Genomic DNA, 26,328 nt, shown 5'->3' with positions numbered 1-26,328 from the left:
GATTGCTTTACTGGGAGGGGTTGGAGGTGTGGGACAGAGAAGGCCACCAAGAGCCCGCTGGCTCCCCGGGGAAGGCCCACCTCCTCTCTTTCTCCCAGAGCTCCCCTGCGCCAGACCCACTGCCCTTGGGTGGGGACGTGGCTAAGGGGGCCTTGGGGACACCTCCTCCGCCCCCCACCCCCGCAGGCGAAGTTCCCGCGCTCTCCAGGTAGGACCGGGATGGGATCGCCGGGTGCACGTGGCATCCCCTCCGCCTGCAGGGTCACGATGGCCCAGGTGACCGGCTATCTCGGGTTTGGGGAGGGAGGTTGACCGCTGGAGCCCTTAGAGCGCCTTACACCTGCCGCCTAGGAGCTCGGGCCCACACCATTACTCCACGGCACGTCTGGCCCCGGCCACCTCCGGTCCCCTCCGGTGTCTGCGGAGCGCCGGCCACCTCGGCGGCCTGGTCCTGGCTCGCGCGCGCCCCCGCAGACGCGATCGGGGCGGCCCAGAGAGGGTCCCTGGCACCGGTCTCTGGCTGCCTGGCTCTCTGGGGGCTGCAGCGACCCGCGAAGACCGTCCCTGGGGACGGGGGGCGGGGGCGCTGGCGCCAGCGGGGCCTTCCCTGTCCAAGTCCACAGAGGCAGAGAGACAGAGACTGCGCCCCAGGGGCCTCAGTGGGTCCACCAGCTCCATAAAAATCAAAGACGGGGTAGGGCGTAGGGTGTGGAAGGAAAGAAAAGGAAAAGGGAGGGAGGATTTCGGTGAAGCTGAGGGGAAATAGAAGCCTTGGCCAACAGTGGCCTTCATCACTGCCCTTTGGTTTGGTGGCTTTGCAGGCTGGGCAGAGAAATCTGTTGGCCATGTTTGCTTTAACGTAGACTGGTCTGTAACGCTCTTGGTTGACTGTCCTTAGATGTTCTAGTTCTTCTGTGTACCCCACCCACCGCCCCAGCCCCTCTGCAGAGAAGCGGGGGACCAGATCCCTGGTTTCCCAGGAAGCTGCCCCGCCAGCAGGCCCTGTTTCCCGGCCAAACTGGGGGAAGAAACCTAAGAACCGTGCGCTCCCGGCAGGTGGCTTTCTGCGGAGCCAGGGCGGCCAGCGCGGCCAGGCGGCGCCACGGACCGGCCAGGGGATCCCAAGGAGGGGAAGAGAAAGGGGATGGGGGCGGGGGTCTGAGAAATGGGACAAAAGGTGGCTTTATTTCGGAAGGTACGCCAAGAAGGAGCCGCTTGGTGTTAACTGAGTCCAGGTAGCAGAGGTGGCATGGCCTGGGCAGCCAGGTCCCGTCTGGCCTTAGACGTTGCCACCGCCCTCCTTGTCCTGAAGGTCCGAGAGGGGGTCAGAGCCAACCCCGACGGGCGGATGGGACAGCGGAGCGACCACTCGCCCCTGCGCGGGGGCAGCGGTGCAGGCGCCCGTGGTGGCGGTGCGTAAATGAGCGTCCATGTGGGGCCCGTGACAATGATACCCCCCATACAAGTGCAAACTAGTTTCTGTGTTGGGGGAAAAAAGAGAATAAAAGTTTAATAAACGTGTGCCGTGTTGTGGATGACTTTGTGACGACCTCTGTTGCAAATGGCCTATGCATGCGGAATAATGGTCTCCTTGCAGAGAGGGAAATAGCTTAGTGCTATCATCGTTGCCTCGGTAACCATCAGAGTCCCCATCTAGCAAGAGAGAAATGAGTTATGAAAAGGCTTGAGTGAAGAAGGGATTAACACATGATCCCAGGGACAGTATGTCAATCAAAATCAACTGAGAAATTACACTGCTCTATTTGAGAATTTCCCCGGAACCCGAACGGTAGTGGAGTTGGGTGCGTTCTCTCTCCCTCTCTCTCTCTTTTAATTTGAGAAAGAAGGGGAAAGTATCATCATGATTATTCTTCATGGCCATCGTTGAGAATTACACTGAGGGAGGGACAGGATCACAAAAAGGAGCGTTATTTAAGAAGACAGGCGCCCCCACCCCACCGCGCGCGTCTGGGCACTGGCTCTGCGCCCCTCGCCGTCCCCTCCCTGATGTCCCTCCCGCGCGGATCCCCACTCCGCAGCTCGTGTCCCGCCGACTGCGAGGCCCGGGCCTGGTGCTTGGCCTTGGACGGGCCGGAGCTGCACCCGGTGGGGGAAGGTGGGGGGACTTGGGGTTAGGGAGGCCAGAGCGAACCGGGTTCCGGCCCGGGAGGACCCAGCGGCAGCCTCGCAGCGACCACTCGTCGGCGCCCTGTGCCTGGACCCAGTGTTGGGGAAGTAAGTGGAGGCTGGTGCACGCCCCTCCCCCAGGGTGTAAGACACCCCCCATCCCGGCGGGAACACACCCGCCCAAGCACGCAGACCCTGCACACGTGACACGGGGGGGCTCAAGAAGAAAGAAAAAAGGCCCCCACCACGCGCAGGAGCGGGCGCCGGTTAATCGATTCCCGACACCGCGTGTGGCGCGGCCATGGCCCGCTCCGCCCGGGATGCGAGTGCTCCGACTTCCGCCCCCGGCGCTTGAGTCAGGAATTTTGAAATAAACCTCAACCGGCTCCCCACCCCCGGAAAAAAAAAGAGAATGCCCCCCTCAAAAGAGCGAATGTTCCCTTTCGGAACTACTTGAAAGGCACAAGACACTGGGGGGGAGGGCGCGGAAGGAGTCGGCTCTGCTGTATTAGGGGAGGCTGCACCTCCGCGGATGGTGACCCCAGATAATCGCGGGGGGCCCGGCTACACAGCACTGGGAGTTGGGTGAAGCCACCATAGTAGGGCGCGAGGTGAGGGGTTCCTTGGCCAGGCCGGGGGTGTACCAGGTGCCCGGGTGACCTGGGTCGGGGTGGCAGAATCCGGCACACGCCACTCCTTATTTCCCACCCCGGACCCTCATCTTGCTCTTGTTCCCAACAGGAAGGGGACCTTGGCCTTCATCTGGTCTACCCGCCCCTCCCAATCTGCAGATGGGGAAACTGAGGCCTGAAGATGCTACAATGAGTAAAGCCACACATTGACAAGGGTCGAGACTAGAGCCCAGGTCTCTACACTTCAGTTTAGAAAACTGGCCCTATTTCAAAGACATAAAAAAAAGTTTTAAGGGAAGACTTCTGGAACCCAGAGGAGGCCCGGGAGGTGTGAGGAGAGGCCAGGGCGGGCGAAGGGGCTGGCTGCTAGCTCGGGCCAGCGGGTGCGGAGCCTCCCTCCATCCGCTCATTCATTCGTTCCTTCGTTCATTCATTTATTCACTCGCCCTGCTTCCGCCTGCCGCCCCTCCCCCGCGGAGCCCCACACAGGTTTGGAGTCCCGAGGCCCCAATGGTTAACTAAATCGCCTTGACCCCGGCGCTATTTGATATTTGCCTCCTTGACACCCATTTAGGAGCTCGCAGCAGCAACGCAGACATTGGACAAGTCCAGCCTGAAACCGAAGCCTCGCGAAAGGGGGGAGATGGGGAGAACCTGATAGCTGGAGACTCGTTTTCTCCAAAGGCTTTCGGGACATTTTAGCCCGGCTCCGGGTCCGCGCAGCGCCAGGGCGCCGCCAGTGCGGGCGTAAACGTTAAATGTTAGCTATTTGTTCCAGTGATTGGCATGAAAATCGACTCCCGCCTGTCTTCTTTTTTTCCTCCTTTCCCCACTTTCCTTTCTCCCGCTCGCTCCCCTACGGATTCCCACAAATACTGATCCAACCGGTGGCTCCTCTAATCCGCCTTCCCTCCTACCCCCGGCGCCACCCAAGTCAGAAAACTCCCGTTTTGGAGAAAAAGAGCAACATAACAATGACAACCAGGACGCGGCCCGGGGACAGTCTTCTGGTTCTGCTCCACCTCTGGAGGCGACACTATTCATCTGCCCCCAACTCCCTGCCTCCTCTTGTTCTTAGTTCCTTCTTTTTTCTTTTTCTTGTCTTCTCTCTTTCTTTCTTTCTTTCTTTCTTCCTTCCTTCCTTCCTTTCTTTCTTTCTTTCTTTCTTTCTTTCTTTCTTTCTTTCTTTCTTTCTTTCTTTCTTTCTTTCTTTCTTTCTTTTTCTTTCTTTCTTTCTTTTTTTTTTGTCTTTCTTTCAAACTGGGCTGGAGAGAATGATTACTGTCAGTAGCATATTAGTAATTCAGGAGTGCTGTGCTCTCTATTAACGAGAGACAAACAGATGGGCAGATAGGAGAGTCACCTGGTTGCAAAAGTTCCAGTTTCTGCTTAAGGGGAGCAAACGACAGAGACGTCTTACTCAGAGCGTGGTAACTGCCCCTCCAGAAAAGGGAGGAAGGACCCCCAGTCCCAGGCTGGGGACAAACCACATCCCCACGCCTCTGCCTGTCCACCCTCCTGGTCGGGGTCCCAAGCTCCCCTGAGCCCACTCCCGCATCTCTGGGCGGTGACACACGTACTCCAGGCTCTGCCCACTCCGGGGGGCTGGTCCTGCCTCCCCCACCCTCGCTCCACCCGCGTTCTCCATTTATCTTATTTGCTCTGTCACTCCCCGTACCTTCTTGTAACCTTTTCAAACTCTGATTAGTGGAAGCCTCATTCTCACTCACGCTTTCCCCCAATCCCCCTCTCTCCCTTTCTCTCTCCTTAAAAGATTTTGGAGCCGGGAAGATAAGATATGCAATCCTCTATCGGGAATCCTGTGATATTAAAGATCAAACGTGGCATCAATGGAAGACCAAATGCAGGGGGAAACAAAAGGGGGAGGCTGAGAGATGCTCATCAGCTAATTACAGCTGCAAATATTATGCAAATTTATCTTGGCACAGAAATGGAGAAAGCGAGTTTAAGTGCGGAGATAATGCCGGAAAATTGAATGTTCATCTGGGCATGGGAAAAGGCCCAGTAGGCTCCACTGGTTTGTTTCATCTAGGGAAGCACCGTTTTTATGCTCCTATCAGATCATCCGCACTTCACTGGTTGGGGCTGAGAAATTAATATTACTTATAATTGATACTTGAAATTCTTGGAGTGATGTGTCATAAAGAGAAGGAAGGAACAGGGAGAGAGGAAAGGGAGAAACCCGAGGAGGAGAGGGGGAGAGACAGGAAGGAGAGAGAAGTCCTGCAATATTGAACGCAGGGTTGGAACCCAAGGTCTCAAGTTCACTCTACTGAGGCCAAAGTGAACGGAAAGATAAAGGAAAAATATCCCAGAAAATCAGGTGTCTCCCTCTACCACCACCTAAAACCTGAAACATCTTTATAATTAAGATTCAAGCTTTTTTTTAAGAAAAAAATCTATAATTATTTGGCTGCCTACTCTACTTATGAGTGTAGGACACGCTCAGAAATTGGGACTTGAACTTGAGATGGATGGGAAACCTGGATAGCCCCAGCAGAGGAAATCTTCGTGGTGGGAAGGCGAGACCACTCTGGGTGCTCTTGTGGATTTAAGCAGAGGGAGGGAATGATGCTTTCAAACCAAAGAACCTCATCCCTGGCTCCAGCCCACTTCCTCCATCCTCCCCAGCCCATGTCAACATTCTTCAATCTACTCAAGAACTGTCTAGGAAATTATAGTTCCTGAAAATAGCCTCCAGATCTTCACAGTTCAGAAGTAAATGTTCTTAAGTGTAGGGGGAAAGAGAGACAATAGGACCTACAGTGAACAGAAAATTATTCTTAAAAAAAAAAAAAAGTCCTCCTCCCACCTCCCAGTACAAAATCTACTGCAACCTAGAGAAACGTGGAGAATTTCAGATGAGCATTATCCGGGTGCAAGCCATCCAATTACCGGGAAATTATGCTCTGACGTCAGGGCGAACAATTGGAGAGTGAATATGTATGAATCTCCTCTCGCTGGTTTGCATACTTGCAACGATTGTTTAATCCAAGCAACCAGAAAGTAATCAACAGGCACAAAAAGCTTAAAGAGCAAATTACCAATGACTCCTGCCCCTTCTACTTCCAGAGGCCGGGATGTTGCTAGTGTTGTCAGCCGTTGGGAGGGGACTCCGGTATAGCCTTGGATTTTGAAATCTGTCCTGCAAGAGGAGCGAGTAAAGCCTGTTGCATTTAGATGGCTTTTGTTCCTTTGGCATTAGGGCCAAAGACAAAAGAAACAAAAATGACAATTATTGGAACTAATTAACCATCAAATGAGATGTTTGTCCTCTTCTCTAAGACTCTAAAATGCAGGGAAGTTGATGAGGGTAGGTGAGGGGGTTGTCAGGAAGAACCCACCCACTCTGTGCTCTGAGGAAAGGAAACCTATGCATGCATATTGTGCATGTGTTAACAGACAAAGCCAAGAGAGCTGAATATATATATACTTTTACAAAAGAGAGCAGTAAATTTGGAGAGAAACCTGGAATTGATTTTTTTCTTGTTTACTTGGAATGGGGCTGGAGGGGACAGCCATTAGATAGGGTGGGAGCTGTGGGTGGGTGGGGGGTGAGAGCTATGGTGAGGAGAGAGAAAAATCTCAGAAAAATTAACATTATTGGTATCTTTCTATATAAAGATGCAAATGGCATTTTATCTTAACTTGGCCTTGTGCTTTAGTCAGTGTTTATGATTAATTATCTCCTTTTTCATAAAAATAAATCATGTTAAAAATTAGGATCTCCACGTTGGGGAGAAACTAAGCTGCTGGTTTCAGGTCGATCTTGTTAATTTCAGCCTGAAATTGACACACTAATTAAAGAGCAGAGTGGTAAAGCAGGAGCAGGCAAGATTATACCCAGCTCTTTTTTTTTTTTTTATCAGATCTACCTTATATTTTCCCAATTAAAAACTGCAAAAAGCAGTTTCATTGCCCCGGGATAAAAAATAAGGGCCCCCTTTTCACAACATTCGCCATCACTTTCTACCATCAGATTCATTGTGATGTATTAGATGCAATAAATTATCCCATGTAACAAAACATTGGGAGCTGAAAGGCAGATAATCTGGAAAGCAGAGATAAGGATTCATTATTCCAAATCATTATGAATCCAACGTTGCCTCTGACTTCTTTCTTAATCAGCTCCTCTGATCCTGGATATGTGAGCAGCACAGATAAGGAAAGAGTCGTTTATAATTCTCCACCTCGTCTAATATTTTAAAATAAAGTCAGAGGCAAGAAAACGCCATAAAACACTGGTGAGCAGGCAAGCGCCGAATGAAAAATCACTTCCATGTTATTATATCCACAGTAAGATTTAATTAAAATTCTCCACGTCCACGTGCTTTATTTTCAGATAGGATTTTTTCCCATCACGTAATAATTGATAGGAATTTGCAAACGGGGCTATTTATTTAGGGCTCCTGGGTGAAATAGGTCTGATTTTTTTTTTAAATTTCCAGTGGTTGCTTTTGAAACTTTCATTTTCAACATCCATAGTTCCCTAGGATCCAGGCCCCCATGGCCCACTGGCCCCCAACCGGGCTGCAGTCCCTGGTCAGGGGAACATAGTTATGGCCACCGTCCTGAAAGTTGAGTTTAATAAAAATGCTCTTTTAGAAGAGGAAGAAGAAAACTGGATTGTTCCCATCTGATGCCTCATTTACACCCTCTCAAACCCCCCCCATTTATCATAAAATAAATGTCAATGAATGGGATTGAAAGCTTAGAAGTTTTAAGCCCAGGCTAACATTGAGTGTGTGTCTTCATAGGGCAGTGTGCACTGTAAAGAACTAAACCAATCCGTGGGCATACATAGGTAGAAAAATTGGAAAGCAAGGTGGTGCCAAAGGCTGATGGGCTGAAAGAAAACTATTACCTGTGTTTTAAGGAAAAGAGACAAGACATTGGAGAACTGGAAGAATAAATATATAGGTTCCCCAGTCCTACACAGACCAACTCCAAGTGGCCACACATTCGTAGAAAGATTGGAGATTCTGCCACCGATTATTTCTTCCTACAGGGTCTCTTTTTTCTTTATCCAACAGGTGAACTTCATATCTACGCGGCCATCGCAGAGATCTGGACACAGTGTTTCTATTATCTATTAGTCATTTACTGATCCATCTTCCACCTCCACATGCCCAGTGACTTCCCTTTATATTTAAAATCCAATCAAACGCCTTAGCCTGTAGGAATGTGGTCTGGGGAAACTTGCTGAACGCACCACGGGATTTAAAGCGGTGGATGCCGGTGCCAATTAGGATGAGCCAAGTGCCTGCAGCTGGAGTCCCAAAGCCCAGCTCTGCCTCCAGGCCTGTCCCTCTCGCTGGTTCAGCTCTGAACCGACGTCTGAGAAGGATGAACGTCTGCCCAGGGATGAGGGGTTAAAGACTGTCGGTAGGTGCTCCATGAGGGGAAATAGAGTCAGGGAGGCCTGAAGCAGGGTACAAGGTGGACACGAGGTGCGGGGCAGAGGTGACCAGCATTGGGTATCAGTGTCGTGCTGTGGGCTGGGACACCCAACACAAGGACTCCTCAGTGAAAAGGTTCACTGGAGAGAGTCCTAAAATCTTCAGAGTAAAGCTACCCTGTCCCCTCAGACGTGTTAGGTTGGCGCAGGCTCTGAGCAACCACCGGGATCCGTTGCCCCTTAGTGTGTGACATGTAGACAGTCGCTGGCCGGGAAGAGGAGTGTTGCTTACCCTGTCTGCCTGCCCTCTGTCACCTCCAAGTGTATACACACACAGAGACCTGAAACTACGAATCAGCAACCCAGATGGTGGCTTTTAACATTTAGGAAGCGAATCGAAGCTTCATTAAAGCAGTATCTTTGCACTGTGCCAGGCCCAATGCCCCCTCATCGGGAATAAATCATCAGCATTGCTGCCCGGGAAGTCCAACGAAGGACCAGGAGTTCCCTGGCTTTGCTTTCTTCTCAGAAAAAATGCTCTCCTTGCTTTACCCCACTTTCTCCCCACTCTCTCCCAACTCTCCTGGAATAATTGGCCTTAATTAGCAGCATTTCCCCACCCCTGAGCCCATCAGGATGACAAGAAATGTCCAGCTGGCTGAATCTCGCCCCCGCCTGACCATTAAATTGGAAAACAGTTGTATTTTTATTAAGTCCTTTGCATTTTCTTTTTAAAGCCTGAGCCTCTTTGGCAGCCAGATTTCCTTCAATCAAGGCGTTTTTTGCTAAAGGTAGAATTGGGGCGATGGTGGGGGGAGGCGGTGTGTCTGCGATCAGATTTCTAAGCCCCTCACCAAGGAGTCACTTAGACCCCAGACAAGCAAGTGCCCGCGTCAGCAGAAAAGGGACAGGGAGCGAGGCCGCCAGACCGACGGGAACCAGGCGGAAGGAGAGTCGCTGGCGCGCACGGACCCGGTCGCCCGCGGGAGGGAGGAGGAATGAGAAAGTCTGCATTGGGTCTCAGAGGGTGCAGTGGCAGGATCCAGATTGTGCGGGAAAAGGGCTCTCCTGCCGGAGGCGAGCCCGCCATGGGGGAAGGAAGGGGGGCTGGGAGGATGGGAAACTCGAAGGGGACAAGAGGCGGGAGAAGGGAGCTTGGAGAAAGACGCAAGTGGCCCCTCCGGCCTACTGGACCGCGAGCTGGGGCGTAGCTAACGCCCGGGTCAAGGAGACAACTGTTGCCGCCTGGGTCCCAAATGCCTCTGTCTGTCTCTCTCTGGGCCCTGTCCTAGTTCCTACGCGGGGCAGCGCGCGAGAAGGAAAGAGGTGGCGTTGGGACCCTCTGGGGTCCAGGGTGCCAGCGACACTCCTCTTCCCAGCGGCCGCGGCCTTCATGGCACAGCCCAGGCGGCCCCCGAGGTGCGCCAGGGCAACAGGTTGGGTGCCAGCTGTCAGGAGAGTGGCCTTCTCCCGCGTCCTCGAAACGCGCGGAACAACGTGGCTCCGCCACTTGGTGGCGGAAGGCGGGAGGGACAGGGCAGGAAGGTGGAGGAGGGGCTGTGTTCATGACGATGGGCGGACTTCAGGGCTCCCTAGAGGGCTGGGAGACCCCTTTCTCTCCTGGCCAGGTTGGGACATAATGTGCTCCTCTGTCCCTATTCTGGGCTCAAAGCGCCCAGAGGGTGCGCAGCGGAGGCACACGCCGCTGGGCACACAGGGAGCTGGGGCTTCCGAGTGGAGGCTGGCTTCGTTAGGTGGCCAGGGTCTGGACGCCGACCCAGCCGAGGGGGCATGACACCTCGGATGCCCTCTGGCCTGGCATCCTCTCTCCACCCAGCGGTCCACTCTCAGCCTCACCCGCACCCACACTCGGTGGCCCTCCCAGGCTGCCCGCCTGGCCTCCCTCCGTGCCACCCGCTCTCCTGACTCCGCTGACCAATGTCCTCCCCTCCACTGCGCGGCCACCCCCAAACACTTTGCCCCATGGACCGGGCAATCTCCTTCCTACCCAACCGGTTGGAGCACAATGAGAAACTTCTTGACTTCCTGGACCAGCCATGGACACATTTTGTTTTATTTCTCCCCAAAGATTTATTTATTTTTAAAGTCAGTCTCCATATTCTTATAGTATAAATATTGTGAAGGGAAAACTCTACCTGTCAAAACAAATGGACCCTGACCTTTCTACCCCAATGTTTATGGAGTTTCATTTTACTCTGGCCGAGAATTTATTCGTGACAGACTCTCTCCCCTGGATCATTTTGATCTCCTCGCCAGCAGGGGCAGGGATGGCACAGGCTTTGCAGGGGGAGGAGGCTGGAGTGCCCCAGGTCCAGTGGGTCACCTGGTAGGATCATTTTCCTTTAGACAATTTATTTCCAGAGCGACTTCTGATTCCTGCTCCCCTATCTCACTCTCCTAGAAGGTAGATTTTCCACAGAAGTCTTAAAAAGTAGGGGTCCCTAGAGAATTCCCTCAACCTCTAGTGTGTGTGCCCATGGAGACCCCCATCTCCAAGTGCACTTATGCCCATCTGGGGAGCGACGGCCGGTACAGCCCAGCACAGTTACTGAACATCCTGCCTCTAGTAACTTTTACTGGCCAGCTAGGGCTGGGGAGAGATGAGGGTACCGTGTGGCATTTTGGAGGCGTCAGCAGAGACACAAACAGAAGAAATAGTAGGGAGGCAGAGGGAGAGCCCTGTAGGTCAGTGCCCCTAGTTCATTGGCCCTGCCAATGGTTACCACCCGCTATACCCCTAGGCTCTCCCTGGGGTCCCCACTGCTTCCAAAGTGGGAGGAAAATGCCACCAATGCGTTTGTGCCTATGGTAATGACCCAGTCAACCCTTCTGATGACATTTATAGTGTTAATTCCAACCCTGCCAGAAGACAGTGGGCTGTGTAGGCGCCAGGGGCAGGTCACATTTCAGGCCGTCTTTCCACACGCCCCCCAACTCCTTCAGCCTCGCACACCCCTGATGTGCGGTTTGCATGTTTGCAAAAGGGGGTGAAATTCATTCCCTCGCTCTTTCTTCTTCCCTCCCTCCCTCCCTTTTCCTCTTCGCAACCCGGAAGAGCTCCGGTCTCCACAGTGAGCAGGGGACGGCGGAGGGGAGGGGGTTCCTAGGAGGATGCACAGCACCCAGGTTTTACCTCTCGCTGGAAGCCCGCCTGAGATGCGGTAAGCAGTTCCAGGGCGAGGGCGGCAGCGGCGGCAACAGTGGCGGACTCTGCCTGTCATTCCTGCCTTCGGATCTGCGGCGAGCCAAGAAAAAATAAAAACCAGCTGGCCCTCGGAGCGCGCTGCCCAGGTCAGTGAAATCGCTCTCTCCCCTCTAACTCTGCACGCCCTCTCCCTGACCCACGTGGAGAGAATTAGGAGGAGGTCTCCTCTCCAAAGGGACAGCTGCCTCTGGAAGAAAGTGAACTAGAACCCGGTCCTTATTGTTCTTTCTGGTCACTGGAAATCGTTGGCTTTCTGCAGTGACCTTGGGCGAGAGTGGTGTGTGAGTGTGTGGATGTCCTTGTTTGGAGGAAAACCTAGTAGAAGGAGGGATGCGGAGAAACACTGAACAGGAAAACCAGAGCCAGTGGGACGGCCTGGGAAGAGCCGGGCATGCTCTCCACTCCAGGGAGGGCAGAGGATTGGGGCAAAGAACCCGTTTGTCCAGCCCTCCTCTCCTGAAGGTGGCTGCAGTGCCTGAGCGTCAATTTTGTTTATTTGCCTCTGCTTACAAGTGTGTGTTTGGGCTCATTGTCTTTGCATATAATTAAGGAAACAGCTGTGCGCTGTAAGATAAAGTTGGAGCCCAGATGTGGTGGCATCTGGCACCCCCCTCCTGGGAGCTGGCGGTCAGCGGTGCCTTTGCTTCCAGGAGCACCCTAAGGCGGGTGAGAAAACCACAGCTTCCTCGAAAGAGTGCCCAGGGGCATCAGAAGCAGAAGGGGCAGAGGGGACAAGGTTTAGACTTTCTCCTCGGACATGAGACCAACAGACTTCTAAAAAGTCACTTACCGGCAGTTCCCCATGAAGGCAGGTAATGTTAGAATGTCAGGGAGGTGGAGTGAGTCTGAATAGGACAGTTGCTTGTATACTTTTCTTTCTCTTGGATACCACAGGGTACTGACACAGGGGCGAGTCTGTCCAGGGCAGGGGGTGGAAGTGAGTCGAACCACAGCATCCTCCCCGTTTGGTTCCTGTATTTCCTGGTCCGCCCTGCCTCCCACACTCGCTAGGACGCTGGGGTTGTGGATGGGAGATTAAGAACTTTAAAGGGACAAATAACGAAGTAGCATTTCTGAAGCCTTTCCAAACCCTTAGCAGCTGCTGCAGAAAAGGTGATGGTGGTGGGTGGGCCAAGGGGGTCTAGCCAGGCAGGTAGAGTCCATCCAGGCATCTGTATGAGAGGTTTTGGGCCCCCCAAATGCCTCTGTGTGTGTGTGTGTGTGTGTGTGTGTGTGTGTGTGTGTGTGTGTGGTGGGGGCTCGACATTAAACATTTGTGCCATTCAGAAGAATGGAATTGTTTTCTGCCCACTTGAACCTGGTCTGGGTGCGGTGTCAGTTCAGACAGACGGAGACCCAGCCGGGTGTCCAGGGTTACATGGGGTCCGTTTATTGAGTCCCGCAGTGGGATCAAGCAGGAGGCCGGGTTTCCAGCTTCAAGCCAGCCGCCTGCCAGGCCTAAGGTTCCTGGCCTGAGAAGCCAGCTGGGCTTGGAGGATGCGGGGAGTGGCCGTGGTCCGCAGGCCCACCCTCCATCCGAGATGTCTCTGCCAGCCCCAGCGCTGGGGCCAAAAGCCTGGAGACCCGGCAGTCTGCACTTTTTTTTTTTAGTCTGATATTTCCACCCTGCCTTCTTGCAGAAGATATATGAGGTAGGGGTAATTCAGGGGAGCAGTGAAAGGATGGGAGGGGGTGCCCTGGGTGTTCTCTGGTAGCGCCCTTCTGCGGGGATGCCACACAGAGCCTGGGGAAAGGACAGGTTTGGGGAGCCAGCGGCTGAGAACCACTCTTCCAGAGATTAAGGCAGTTTGTGTGCTAGAACTGTGGGAGGTGGCTGGGAACTAGAGATTCTGATAAGGTATGTGGGCCAGAGTCCCAAAGCCACCTCTGTTCCCCAGCACTGGGTTGTTTTCACCATTTCTGGGCTGCACTGAAGTGACATCTCATTCTCAGCGTCTGAGCCAGTTTGCACACACGTGTGCACTGCTCTCCCGGTATGGCTTTGTGTGCGGACAAAACACTTCCAGTCGCCTCTTTCTTTCCTTAATGGTTGGAGTAATCAGAGAGAGGCTTTGCAACTGCTGGGGAGCAAGCCAAGAGACCCCTTTTTGCTTTGGTGCTGGGAAGACAGGAGCTATGTGTGCTGGCAGTGGGTGCTGCAGTCGGAAGGGACGAGAAACAGTGTCCCCAGGCTCCCAGCTGGGCTCCACCGGGTGTCCGTCGCTGGGGACCTGCCGGCGCTAGTGAAGAACAGGCACACGTGTCTCGTTGCTGTTTTGTTTTATATAACAAATTGCTTGGGGTCCACGAGGTGGCAGGCGGCGGAGAGCCCAGCGTGAGCCGGGGGCCTGGCCGGGAGAGGCGGCAGCCCCGTGCCAGCGAGGGCCGGGAGAAGGGGCGCAAAGACTTCCCCGGAGCACCTGTGAGCCTGGCGGAATCACGGATTTTACCGTGGGGTCCCTGGCCTGTCCAAGGAAGGACATGAACTGTTTCCGCTTTTAAAAGCCCGTCTCTGCTGTCCCCTGCATCTGAACGGAACTATCCTCTCCCATTTTCCCAACCCGGGTTATGAACAGTTCCCCCTGCCCTTGATGCCCACGGCAGGCCGAGTGTCCCGCTACAATCACACCCCTTCTTCAGGCTAATCCAGAGGAGTCAAAACACAGAGCTCCCAGATAAAGCCCTCCTTCTCCTCCGGAGGTGCCAAATGCAGTGGCCGGAGGAGAGTCGGCGCACAGGGCCCCAGGGTGTGGCCGGCCAGGGGCTCTGGAGACGGGTGGCAGTGAGTGAGGTGCTGGGCGCCCAGGCCAGGGGAATGGGGCAGGTGGCTAGCGCTGGCCGGCCTGAGCCCCACACGCGCCCTTCCTCTCCCGAAAACGTTAGGGCCTGGCGGTCCATGCGTCCAAATGGGTGAGTCCCCGCCTGGCTGGAGACTCTCCTGGACGCAGGAGCTGGAGTCCCAGGGGTCTTCAATGGTGCGGCCTAAGGCGACCCCCAGAAGGAGAGGCTGGGTCTGGAAGTAGCAAGCCCCAGGCTAAAAGTCGGTCAGTGACGCCGCTGGGCGCAGGGTAAGCGGCCTGCGGCCCGGGAGACTCGGCACCGCCTGGCTGGGCCGCTGCCATCGTTTCCTCTTCTGCTGTGGCTCCCACCTGTCCTCCAAACCGCCAAGGCCAGGATGGAGGGGGGTAGCTGAAAGGTACACCCTTCCTCCAGGGTGACTCGAATTCCTTTGGACTCGCCCTCAGGGCAGCTCTTTCTCCCCCGCCCAGCCCGAGTCCCCCCACCCTTGGCAACCCCCTCACGTGTGCACTGTCAAACCCGAAACAGAAATCCCCTGGCTTCTCCCTGCTCGTCTCCCCCTTTCCGCTACACCCTTACCTACCCAATTTTTATCTCGCTACAATCAGGGGTTTTCTGAACCGGGGAAAAGGTGGCGGCGGCGGAGGGAGGGCCAGGATCCCTCGAAGCTGGAGGCCCGGGCTAAGGCTGGGGGCGGAGTGCGGGGTGGGGGGCGGGTAATCTCTGTGCGCATCTCCTCTCTCTGTGAGTCTCCACATCGCTCGCCTCTCCTCCGGGCCCGGGCGGGTTTCCTTCCGAGTTTTAAACGGTGATAGATGAATAAGCAAAAAAACAAAACAAAAGAAAAAAGGGTAAATCAAACCACACACCACCCCCAAAGCGATGGCTCATTTCATGGGGAAGGTAGACCTAGAGGCCGGGGCGGGTGGGCGTGGGAGCCGCGAGGAGAGTTGCGCATGGATAGCTTTTTGCCCGAGTTCCTGCGGGTTTCCCTCTGGACGCATCCACCTCCAGCATCTTCCCATTGGCCAGTGAGTTTGGGGTTCCCCTTCCTCTGCATTGGTCGCAAGTTCTCTGCTCGCTGTTTTATTGAAAAGAGCCGGCACAGCCCTCTGCCCGATGCTTTCTCATTGCGTTTAGATTTTACTCCCCATTCTCTGCATTTCGGCTCACGCAGGAACGAGAAAGGGGGCTTGGGTGGGCGACGCGAAGAGAATATGTATTTAACCAGCGGGGCCCGGGGCGCAGCGTCGGGGCGGGCTCCCCCGCGGTGTGGCCTGCGCAGCCGAGGCCGGGCGGTGGCGCCTTGGGCTGTGTCCCCGGCGTAACCCTCGCGCCCGACAGCCGGCGAGCTGTTTATACAGCTTTACCTGTGCTAGTCTCGTATCCAGTAAAAATCCTCGCCCGGCCAGGGTAACCTAATCCGGGGCCAGGCGGAGGAGGGGGCAGTGAGGCTGGCTTGCGCGCAGAGGGAGGTGTGTGCGCGCCACAAACCGGGGTCTCTCCTTTGCCCCTCCTCCCACGATAGGGAAGGAAATTTGGACGTGATTCGGATGACCGAGGTGGGGACCCGGGCTACGGAGTAAAGAGGCCTGTTTCCACGTCTCTCTCCTTCGCATTTCTCCCTCTAACAGGCGTTGGGGACCACAGCCCGCAAAAGGCGCGCGGGTCCCGGGGGCGCCCTGCCGGGGCAGCGAAGCCGAGGACGGACTTCCCGCCCTGGCCTGGCTCAGGTCGTCCTCGCCCGGCTTTCATCTTGCCCCAGTCGCCCTGAATAATTCCCACACCGAAGACAAATCGAGCGAGGGAAGGAGCCAGCGCCTCCCCAACCAGACCTTCCCTCTCCGGCACCCTCGGCCAGTCTTCCTGAGCGCCCGAATCCGGACTGCTTCAGGCGCGCGGAATCGAATTAAACGCCTCTTGGCGGTTATTGTCTCTCGCTAATAGCTCCAACAATGGCCACTATTAAAATGGAGACACCCAATTAAAGGCCCCGCGGAGCCTGCGCTCTGCTCCCAGCCGGAGGCTTGCAGAGCGCCGGGCCGCGAGCCGGGTGCCGGCGCCGGCCCCTACACCTCCGGCCTCCACTGCTTCCCCAGACGCACAGCGACAGCGGCCGATTCACACCGTTTTTATTGACCGATCGCAGCCCGGGAAGATTAATCGGCTGGAATGGGAAGGGATTTCTCCTCCCCCAGCCCCGGCTCGCCAGGGCCTGGGGCCGAGCTCCAGTGTCTGGCCCTTGGTGTGGCTCCCCGCCCCCAGCCCCGCAGGCTCCCGGCTCCTTTTCTGTCTTTAACGGCGCGGCCGGTCCGCCCAGGCCGGCGCCGCGGCTCCGGGGGGAGGGACGCGGCGGCGCGGCCGGGCTCCGCTTCTTTCTGCCGCCTGCAAATATTTGCTGCCTCGCTGGAAATCCGACTATTTCGCGCGCGCTCGGCTTGCAAAGTCTTTAAGTAAACACGCTCAAATGACCGCCCCGGGCGGCCCGAGGCACGCTTGTTCCCCCTGCTCGGGATTAGTAACTTTAGGACTTCGACCCCGAGGCTCTGCTGCGCGGGTTTCGCTCAGCCCGCAGCGCGCGGGTGCCTCGGGCCGCTCCTGCCGGCACCTCGGCCCCGCGGAGCTCGCCTGGACGCGCCCGTCGCCTGGTTCCAGGGGGGTGACGCTGGCTGCGCAGATCTCGGCTCTCTGGGTCCGCGACCCTAGGGTTGGGCCCAGGGGACCCCATCCTCCTCTGGGCGCCACGGCCTCGGGTTTCTGTGCGGGACTGGGTTCCCCACTTCCACCCGGACGGGGTCTCTGCGCCCCCGGGAAGGCGTGTGGGAGGGACCTGCACATGGCGTGTGTTTGGGGGTGGGTATGTGGGTCCCAGCTTACCCCAACCGAGGAGACAAGAGTCAGACTCCGTTTCTCACCCTTTCCCCAAGAGGACACACATACCCCGCTCAACTTGACGCCTAAAGCGGCCGCCTCGAGGCCTGGGGTTTCAGATAGGCCAACTGGCTGCCGCCGCCTCGCGCACCGCACTGGGACCCAGCCGCTCCGGGGGCGGTGGCCAGGCCGTAGCCTGCTCGGCTCCCGGATGCTTGCCCCCGGAGTCCCAGGCGTCTAGGCCGCTCGCCAGCCGCTTACCCTGGTGAGGGAGGCCTCGCGCCCTATAGGAGCCGGGAACCCTGCAGGGGCGGCGGCGGTGGCGGCAGCATCCTCCTCGGTCGCCTCCTCGTTTTCCTCCACCGGAGCTCAGTCGGCTGCTCCCGGGGAGGAGGGAGACTCGCTAGACCAGGCCGGGCCCGGCGCCTGGGGAGGGGGCGCGTCAGGTCTGCGGGAGGGCGCAGAGGCGTCTCCGCAGGAAACCTGGATCAGCTCTGCGGCTGTAGCAAAGGGAGAATCAGGACCACCTTTCCCCCTTCCCCCCGGCCACAGCCCCCTCCCCTCCCCCGCCGCCCTGGGAAGAGGAAGCCCGGCCTGCATTTGCCGGCGAGGCGGGTCAGGCCGGCGCCTGGTCTGGCCCGGACCCCCGCGGCCCGGCTCTCCGCCTCGGGCCACGCGCCGCAGCCTCTTCGGCCTCGCTCTCTTCCCCCTTCCTTCCCCGTGGGTCCCGAGGCCGACCTCGGCCCTCCCTCCTCGGCAACCCCCTCCCCTGCCTTTCCCTCCCCCCTGCTCTGTGCTGCCCGCTCTGGGGCTGGGCCCGTGACGTCAAACCCAGTGTGGCGTCGGCGAGACTGGCCGGCGCGGGCCATCAAAAGACCAACGTCCTCTTTCCCAATTACCCACTGTCAGTCCGGGAACAGGGGCGGACCGGCTGGGAATTAAATGTTAAATACCCCCTACAGGCTGGCTCCATTACCCGGGGCATGCAACTCCAGGCCCCCCACCCCTCTCTGCCAGCCTCCAACCACCCAGACCTAGAGGGGCCTTCTAGATCTTTTATTTTCCCAAGGTGGGGCGCGGTGGGGGTCATGCCCTTCTCCAGCGCAGTGCAGTCGGACTCGGTGCCGGCCAGGGAATTAAAACGAATAATCCCCCACCCCAACCACAGTTATCAAAGAGGCCCCCCTACACCGGAAGGCCTCCTCGCACACAGTTGCTTTCTGCCTTTTAAAATCGTTTTTTAGCCTCAGAAGTTAACATTTTCAAGACCCGGCGTCAGGAGCTTTTCCGTCCCGAGGACGGCTCTCTTTCGTCCCTTCCCCGGCTTCCCGGTCTGGGCGCGGAGGTTTCCCGCGTGGCCGTGAACTGAGGGGCTGCTTGGCGGGTCCATGTCTCCATGGGCGCGCAAAGAAGCGCTTTTCATTTTGTTTTTCAGCTTCCATCCTTAATCTTAATCCCGGGCCTCTTTGCAAAAATGCGTGCGCGTTCGTTTCTCCTTGTTTATAGAGCGGTTTCCGGTGAATGTTAGCAACATTTTAAATAATTAAAAGGTTTGGAGAGCGCCGAGAGCGGGAGGAGATGCTTGGCTAGCCCGGAGAGAGGAGTGGTCAGAGGGGAAATCGATGCTCCTTTATGGGCCGGAGCAGCGCGGGAGGCCAAGTAGGCTCGGGAGAAACGTGCAGGGAGGGCTTTTTTTTTTTTTAATTTGAGGGTTTTCTTCCTGTTGTAAATCCTAGAAATCCAACCTTGATTTCAAAACAAATTATCAGATAGAAGAAGGTTCGGACTCAAGAGAAGCTCCAAATCCAAGACCAGGAGGACCCACGTTTCCACTACTCTCAAATACATTTTATTCACCTTTCGGCAAGGATTGTGTCTTAAAAGAAGACATCCCCCCCCCACACCAAGTGGAAGCTGAATATTCATGTTTTTTCCTCCCCGCACGAAAGGAATCCTTCAGAACTTCCTTTTAGGGATGGTTCCTTCTATCTGGAATTTTTGTGTTTGTAGGGAATTAGTTGCATGGGGTGGAGGAGCGAGTGAGGGAACAATGTCTTCACATAAAATCCCAAATCAGGCTCTCGGCTCCGTGGGTGGGATGGCCTGAGGGAGGACCCGCACTCCTCCTCTCCCACGTTGGCCTGCAGTGAGCAGGGGGTGGACCTGGAACAGTCTTCTGTTCCCGCCTGACCCCTGCTCGCCCGGGCCGCATTTGGGGGCCCGCGGCTGCAGCAGCCTCGGCGCCGCTAGGGGAGGCAGCGGCTCCAAGGACCGAGCGGGGCCGCGCAGGTTGGAGCCCACGGGGCGGGCCAATCGCGGCCTGGCCGCAGCCTCGCCCGCTGATTGGCCCTCCTCGGCCCCGCCCTCCCGTACCGGCCCCGCCCCTCGCAGGGCTGTCCGGGAGCCGCGCTCCCTCCTCCTGCAGCCGCCCACGGCGCGGAGACCAGCCCGGGACCCCGCAGCCGCGGCTGCCCGGCGGCCGGAGCTGGGGCCCGGGGCAGGGGGCTGGCTTCCTCCGGCGGGGCAGAGGAGCCTGGAGCCCGAGTGAGTGGGACTCCGGGCTGGGCGGAGGGGGAAGTTCGATCATTGGAGTTGAGACCGAGTTCTTTCTGTCCATCCACCCTGAGTGCACTTGGGAGCGAGTTAGGGTCGGTGTCTCCTCCGTCCTCTCGCTGCTGTTCCCTCCAAAGGCAAACACTGATTGCAAATATTAGGCAGGTAAGGGCAGAGCTGCAATAGCAGATGCATGTTTATTTGAGATGTTCGAGAACGCAAAAGGCTCGGGAAAATAGTGACAAGGACGACAACAGTCACACGGGCGCTCCACTCCTGGGCGCATTGCCTTTGCCTGGTTCCTCAACCTCGTAAGAAATTGGTCCGAGAAGCAAATCCCAAAGTCCCCTGACATTACTTTTTTTCCTCCCTAATCAGTTTTCCATGCACATAGCCCCACATCCATAAACTCTCCCCAATACCCTGGGTTGGATAATTTAATCGTAAAAAAATGTTTGCGCATTAAAAAAAAAAGTCTGCAAAAGAAAAGTCTGCCTGTCCAAGTTAACTTTATGAATGGGGCAGGTGGGTCTCGCCAGGACGCGGCGATCTCCCGGCCCAAATGAATCGGCAGGAGCAGGAGGCACATTTAAAGGGCCAGAGCGCGAATTCGCTCGCGCCCGCCCCTCCGCCCCCGGCCCCGCGGGCCGCGCCCACCCTGCCTGCCGCCCCTGCGCCGGCGGCCGCCCTCGGCGGCGCCCCTTTCCGGTCAGTGGAGGGGCGGGCGGAGGGGCGGGGGCGTGCGGGGGGTGGAGGGAGAAGTCCGGGAGCGGGTTTGGGTTGCAGTTTCCTTGTGCTGGGGATCCTGTCCCCTCCTCGCCAGCGCCAGGCTCCTCCCCCTCGGCGCGATGACACTAGAACCTCCTTAAGTTGCGTCGCGCCACAGCTGTCTGCGAACACTGAGCTGCCTGGCGCCGTCTTGATACTTTCAGAAAGAATGCATTCCCTGTAAAAAAAAAAAAATACTGAGAGAGAGAGAGAGAGAGACAGAGAGAGGAAAAGAGAGAGAGACGGAGAGAGCGCGAGACAGAGCGAGCCACGCAATCTGACCGAGCAGGTCACACGCCTCCTCCTCCTCCTCCTCTTCTCTGCTCCTCGCTGCTCAGGTTGGTACTGGTGACTCTTTTTTTTTTTAAAGTTCGATCCCCCCCCCCTTTCACTTGGGAGGACTTTAGAAATTGTATAAAACCCTAGCTCTCCTCTTTTGGAGGTCTTGTAGAGGCTGGAAGGAAGGTCCCGGGACGGGTGTCCCTGAGGGAGGGATTTGTCCTCCACCTTGTGACCGCTTGGTCGGCCCTGGGCTCCTGCGAGCTGGGTTGCTGGGGTGTCCCTGGGAGTCTCGCTTCTTCTGCGGCCGCGTCCCCGCGCGCGTGTGCGTGTCCGGGGTGCGCAGGGCCGGACGGGCGGCGCGGGGCGGTGGTGCCCCTCCAGAAACTCAGGTGCTAAAGTACCTACCGGCTCATCCAGGTCTCCTTCTCTCCCTTGCAGGTGACCCGAGGAGAGACTCAGCCTCGGAGCCGCGGAGGAACCCGGTGCACAGGAGTCTTCCTTGCAGGATTCCAGAGTCCTCGCCCCCTTTTACAATTTGGCCCCTGTTATCCTGCCGTACCTAGTTTTTGGATTTTTTTTCCTTCCCTTTCTTCTCTTTGCTAACCCACCCCTCAAGGATTTTTTCAAAGCCCTCTGGTTCGCTCACCTTTCCTTCCCAACCTTCCCATTCCCCTACTGAGAGCGAATCATTAAGCGACCCCCGGCCCTCCGACGGCAGGAGCCCCCCCGACCTCCCAGGCCGACCGCCCTCCCTCTCCGCGCGCGGGTGCCCGGCCCGGCGAGAGGGCGCGAGCGCAGCCGAGCCATGGAGGTGACGGCGGACCAGCCGCGCTGGGTGAGCCACCACCACCCCGCGGTGCTCAACGGGCAGCACCCGGACACGCATCACCCGGGCCTCGGCCACTCCTACATGGACCCGGCGCAGTACCCTCTGCCCGAGGAGGTGGATGTACTTTTTAACATCGACGGTCAAGGCAACCACGTCCCGTCTTACTACGGAAACTCGGTCAGAGCCACGGTGCAGAGGTACCCCCCGGCCCACCACGGTGAGTCCGCCCAGGGTGCAGGGACCCCGCCAGGCGCGCCGACTCTCCGGGGGTCGGGGAGGCGAGGAGGGACGGGGGCGGGAGGGGGAAGCCGGGCGAAACCCCCCAACTGCAGCTACTGGTTCATTTACCAAAAAAATTGGGGCCCGGAAATGGGTGAGGAAGCCGTCTCTCTGGTCCTGAGATGTGTTTTGAAAAAGAGTCGCAGCAGCCGCCTCTCCCCGGCGTTGTCCCGGGGGCTTGGCTCACCTGGCGGGCGCTGAGCCGCAGCTCTCTGTGCCCGCGTGATGGCCGCAGGTTCGGGGGGTCCGCGAGGTCCCGGGCGCGGGGCGCCAAGACTCTGCCTCTGTGGCCGAGACGCCCGGGGCCCGGCAGCCGGCGCCCGCCAAGCCGGGCTGGAACCCGCCTCTTCCAAAGAGCTTCGCTCCCTGGTACCCCCCAGCTCTTTTAGAGGGGTTTCTGTCCGACGTCTTCAATTTGCTTCTCCAGACACATTTTTGGAAAGGCCCCAGAGACGTATTTATTCACACCTTTCTGTTTGATCTCTCCCCAAAGGTAGTGCATCTGGTTTTTAGGCAGGTCTCCTACCTCTTGGCTTCAAGAAGGGAATTCTGATGCTTGGAGGGGTTTAGGGGGTAGGGGGAAGACCAATGTCTTGAGAGAGCTGAGGTTTCCCAGATTCCCGGCTGCACAGAATTGCCCTGCGCCTTTTGCTTCTAGGTTGCCTCACTGCCGGCAGTTCTTGCCTTGCTCTCGCCTCGGGCCTACAGCAGTGCGCTAGGCTCCCACATGAGATTTAGGGTACATCAGGGTTCCAGTAGGAGCGATGCCAGTGTTCTGGTGACACCCCCCTTTTTTTCCGTTTCACCTTGAGTTTAGGAGAGTTCTGAAATGTAAGAAAACCAGACCAATATAGTTGGGGAGAGGAAAAAGATCCAACACTTTTCAGCTGTAAGTTTTGTTCCTGAAGAAGAAATAGGAGCAAAAATTGGGGCAGAGAAAACGTGAGGCTTTCTCAGGCCGGCCAGACCTAGATCTGCCCTGGTCCCCGTGTTCAGAGGCTGCGTTGGCGCCAATGACATAGCCCCTCCGGCAGCAGGCGTCCTCTGCCCTGCTGTAGCCAGGGTTTAAACAATCGTTTCTGCGGATGGGGCGCTCTTTGCCCACGTTCTGCGCAGATCAGCAGTTGAGTGGAAACGCGGCAGATGCAGACTTAATATTATTTACTATGCTACTTCCTGCATAATACGAATCTTGACCCTTGGTGTTCAGAGAACCCTCCTTCCCCCTGAACTCTCCTCCCCTTCCTCTCTCTTAAGATTTTAGTTTCAGTATTGTTCTTAATGGTTGAAGAAAATGTCAAATGCTGAGGCAGGTACTACTGGATTAGAAGATCAATAAGTGTGTGGATTTGCACTTGCTGTTTAAACGTACTCCTCTCAGTGTATGGACCTGTGTGAGTTATGGCTACCTTAAAATTGTATATTTAAAATGAAGGCTAAATAGGCTCGGTATGAGTCATCCTGGGTTTAAAATATACGCATCAACTGGAGTTTTATGTCTCAGGGTCTCAGGTGGAAATTCACTTATCACACTGGTGGAATCACAGCTTTGAGGGCATGTAGGACTTATTTTATTTTCTTCTCCTATAGGATTTGGGAGGGTGAGAAAAGCAGATAAAAACTGCCACCCCAGGGTCTAACCTTAGAAACTTGCTTCAACAGCCCGAGCAACTGAAAATTTCCTGGCAAATCCCATTTCAGGCCTTTTGGAAGCTGGTTTGCAGATTCTGAGAACCTGCATTAGGTTTCTGGGAACTAGAAGCGTCTCTGTCTTCTTTCCCAAGGCCTCTCCTTCCTGCGGCAGGCTGGGGTGGGGAGCTGGGCCTCTGGAGGGTGCTGAGCCGCTGTGTGGCCAGGCTGCATCGTTCAGGCCTCATCGTTCGCAGCTGACCCTCTTAACAGGCTGGCTGGGATTAAGTTTGGGCTGGGGGATTCTGGGCCATTGAAGGCAACCAATAAATCAAGTCAAGTTCTAGAGAGAGACCTCAGGGAATGTGATTTAGATGGTGTATCTGGACAGGCCAAAGAGGCCGAAGGGCCCTTCTCCACTCCCGCGCAGCCCCTCTCGGGTGTCAGGCCCAGGCCCTTCATTTTGCTGGCTGTGAGGGGACATCCCTGTGGGCGAGAGGGCTGGACGGAGTCTTTCTCTACCTCTTGCCTCCAGGTCTGTGGCCAGGTACTCCTGGGACCTCTGGGGTTAGAGAGTGGGCCTGTGCTTGGACTTTTGCTGACACGGAGGCTGGGGCGGGAGGGGGAGAGTCCCCAGGCATGTCTGGGGGCCTCCCAGGACCACCCTCACCCTCCTCTCTCCTGCCCCTTCCCCGCCACTGCAGGGAGCCAGGTGTGCCGCCCGCCCCTGCTGCACGGATCCCTGCCCTGGCTGGACGGCGGCAAAGCCCTGGGCGGCCACCATACCGCTTCGCCCTGGAACCTCAGCCCCTTCTCCAAGACGTCCATCCACCACGGCTCCCCGGGGCCCCTCTCGGTCTACCCCCCGGCCTCGTCGTCCTCTCTGTCCGGGGGCCACGCCAGCCCGCACCTCTTCACCTTCCCGCCCACCCCGCCCAAGGACGTCTCCCCGGACCCCTCGCTGTCCACCCCGGGCTCGGCCGGCTCGGGCCGGCAGGATGAGAAAGAGTGCCTCAAGTACCAGGTGCCGCCGCTGCCCGACAGCATGAAGCTCGAGTCGTCGCACTCCCGCGGCAGCATGACCACCCTGGGGGGGGCGTCCTCGTCGGCCCACCACCCCATCACCACCTACCCGCCCTACGTGCCCGAGTACAGCTCCGGACTCTTCCCGCCCAGCAGCTTGCTGGGCGGCTCCCCGACCGGCTTCGGGTGCAAGTCGAGGCCCAAGGCCCGATCCAGCACAGGTAGGAGCCGCCTCTCCCCTAGCCCTTTTTCCCACCCCCCTTCCCTCCTCCTAAATAAATCCAGTGCCCGAGCAGCAGAGAGGGCCCCTCTGGGGAGCTGGGGTGTCCCAAACCCTGCCAAGGTTCCATTCCCTCCCATTCTTCCAGCGGGGAGGACTGCCTGTGTCCTCCTGTCCCTGTGTCCTCCTGTCCTCAGAAGCCGAGGGGAAGTGGGAGCTGATTTAAAACCCCCCAATGAGCTGGGAAAGGAAAAAGACAAACAAAAACAAAGCAGTGCCCTCTCCTGCCTGTGGCGGGACTTCTGCATTCTGCTGGTAACCTTTAGTCAGCTTCCAAGACCAAATGGAAGGCCCGGGGAATAAATCTTTAGTGTTTAATGCTAAAACGAAACCTCCTCAAACCTAAACAAACACAGGTCCCTCCTGTGACCCCTTTGGCCTCTGTCAGTCTGACTGTTCCTCTCTGCTCAGCTCCGAGGGGGTCATGCTGGAGGACAGCCGTTTAGATGGATGGACGTGCACGAATAGAGTGTGTATATATAAATGTTTTGAGGCGGGGCAGACACTGGCCAAAGCAGCGCACATTCCTTGCGTGGAAAAGGGGGCTCTGAGCTGAACTTCGGGAAGAAAGAGGTGGCTTTGCACTGGGGAAGCAGAGGTGAATGAAAAAATGATGTCTCACGGCCCAGTTAGTTACCTGCAGCTCTCCCAGAGCACTCAGTGTGGGCAAGGGCCGGGGACAGGGAGCCGTGTTAGGACATACTCCTCTGTCGCTCTGAAGCCAGGGCAGGTAGAAAGGACTGGACAAGTTCTCCAGGAGTGTCTCTGCTTCCTGAACTTACTCCCTTTCCAAAACGCGCACCCCGTGTAGCAGCACGCTGCATATTTATTCCCATTGGTGTCGTCCTTTGCATTAAAAAAAAACTCCAAATATTTTTGCTTTAAAAATAAAATAATCCATCACCAATTTTGTTTCTAACCAAAGTAATTGAGTCAAAAGAGAGAAATTCTCTGAGATGAGAAGGGACTGTGGTTAGGCATGGTTTTGTGAAGACTGCGATGTCTCCTTAGGTACGTCCTGTCCCATCCTCTCCTGGCGCACCTCTGCCTGTCTCTGTATGGACCCTATCTAACTAGCGACGGTGACAATCACTTGTCTTTTAAGGGTGAGATGAGCAGTCTAGAATCAGAGCTTCCAAAGCTCCCGGGTTGAAAAACTTCAGAGGGAGGGCTCTGGGAGCCCAGTGACCATGAGATCAGTTTTCAGGGTTTTTTTCCAGGGTGACATTCACTCCGACTGCCTGGGCAGGACTGTCTCTATTTAGTTGATATGTTTTAGCTAATCCAATTATTTTCAGACTGCTGCACGCGACAGTTGCATTGTTTATCCCGAGCCAGGAACTTTAATAGAGTCCGGATGCGGTTAGGCTGAGAGAAAAACTCAGACCTGCATGTTCAGTACATGAAAGTAGGCAGGAGGCAGAGGGAGGCAGGCTGGCTGATGGAGTCAGAAAGAAAGCAAGGGGATGGGAGCGCCGGGGAGGAGGAGGAAGGTGGCCCGCGGTGCCTGGCGGGGGCTGGCCTTGGGGGTGGAGGCGAAGGGTCGGGGAGAGATAGGGGTGCAGCTTGACCCAGAAAAAAACAGGCTGGGAGCCGCATGTAAAGAGGACA

At 56.5% G+C, this 26,328-nt stretch overlaps 2 protein-coding genes and 1 long non-coding RNA gene across 7 annotated transcripts in view; 2 read left to right on the top strand and 1 right to left on the bottom strand.

The window, feature by feature from the left end:
* Positions 1-1,279: 1,279 nt before the first annotated feature.
* Positions 1,280-14,961, bottom strand: LOC123642470. Its single transcript, XM_045557620.1, has 7 exons — positions 14,806-14,961; positions 14,554-14,713; positions 13,665-13,869; positions 12,195-12,419; positions 11,333-11,434; positions 5,825-5,925; positions 1,280-1,653 (listed from the first exon to the last, which is right to left on the bottom strand). The coding sequence occupies exons 1-7, from the start codon at positions 14,959-14,961 to the stop codon at positions 1,280-1,282; spliced, it is 1,323 nt and encodes a 440-aa protein (XP_045413576.1).
* On the top strand, positions 7,974-8,887 carry LOC123626865. The gene is made up of 2 exons (XR_006731047.1): positions 7,974-8,165; positions 8,369-8,887. It is a non-coding gene; the product is annotated as an uncharacterized LOC123626865 (long non-coding RNA).
* GATA3 (GATA binding protein 3) overlaps positions 10,887-26,328 on the top strand; it is a 28,204-nt gene continuing 12,762 nt past the window's right edge. For 2 of the 5 annotated variants that reach the window (XM_045536073.1, XM_045536053.1), the window contains exons 1-3: positions 20,494-20,733; positions 21,116-21,723; positions 24,119-24,658. In XM_045536073.1, the coding sequence (XP_045392029.1) occupies positions 21,483-21,723; positions 24,119-24,658 (781 nt within the window). In that variant the 5' untranslated portion in view covers positions 20,494-20,733; positions 21,116-21,482. Of the gene's footprint in view, positions 11,491-11,979; positions 12,518-14,963; positions 15,235-20,493; positions 20,734-21,115; positions 21,724-24,118; positions 24,659-26,328 lie in introns of those variants that run through there. The other 3 variants (XM_045536058.1, XM_045536062.1, XM_045536068.1) reach the window with 3 other exon arrangements.

This window comes from Lemur catta, chromosome 1 (assembly GCF_020740605.2).
Source record: "Lemur catta isolate mLemCat1 chromosome 1, mLemCat1.pri, whole genome shotgun sequence".
NCBI classification, from domain to species: domain Eukaryota; kingdom Metazoa; phylum Chordata; class Mammalia; order Primates; family Lemuridae; genus Lemur; species Lemur catta.
This window is presented reverse-complemented; position numbering and strand designations above follow the sequence as displayed.

Bases quoted from the DNA above. Each gene is read 5' to 3' on its own strand.
- LOC123642470 (XM_045557620.1), bottom strand. From the start codon at position 14,961: ATGTGGAGACTCACAGAGAGAGGAGATGCGCACAGAGATTACCCGCCC. The intron at 11,435-12,194 runs GTAAGTGACTTT...GGCTCGCCGCAG, and splicing joins GCCTTCATGGGGAACTGCCG to ATCCGAAGGCAGGAATGACA. The intron at 1,654-5,824 runs GTAATTTGCTCT...CTCTCTTGCTAG, and splicing joins AGAAGGGGCAGGAGTCATTG to ATGGGGACTCTGATGGTTAC.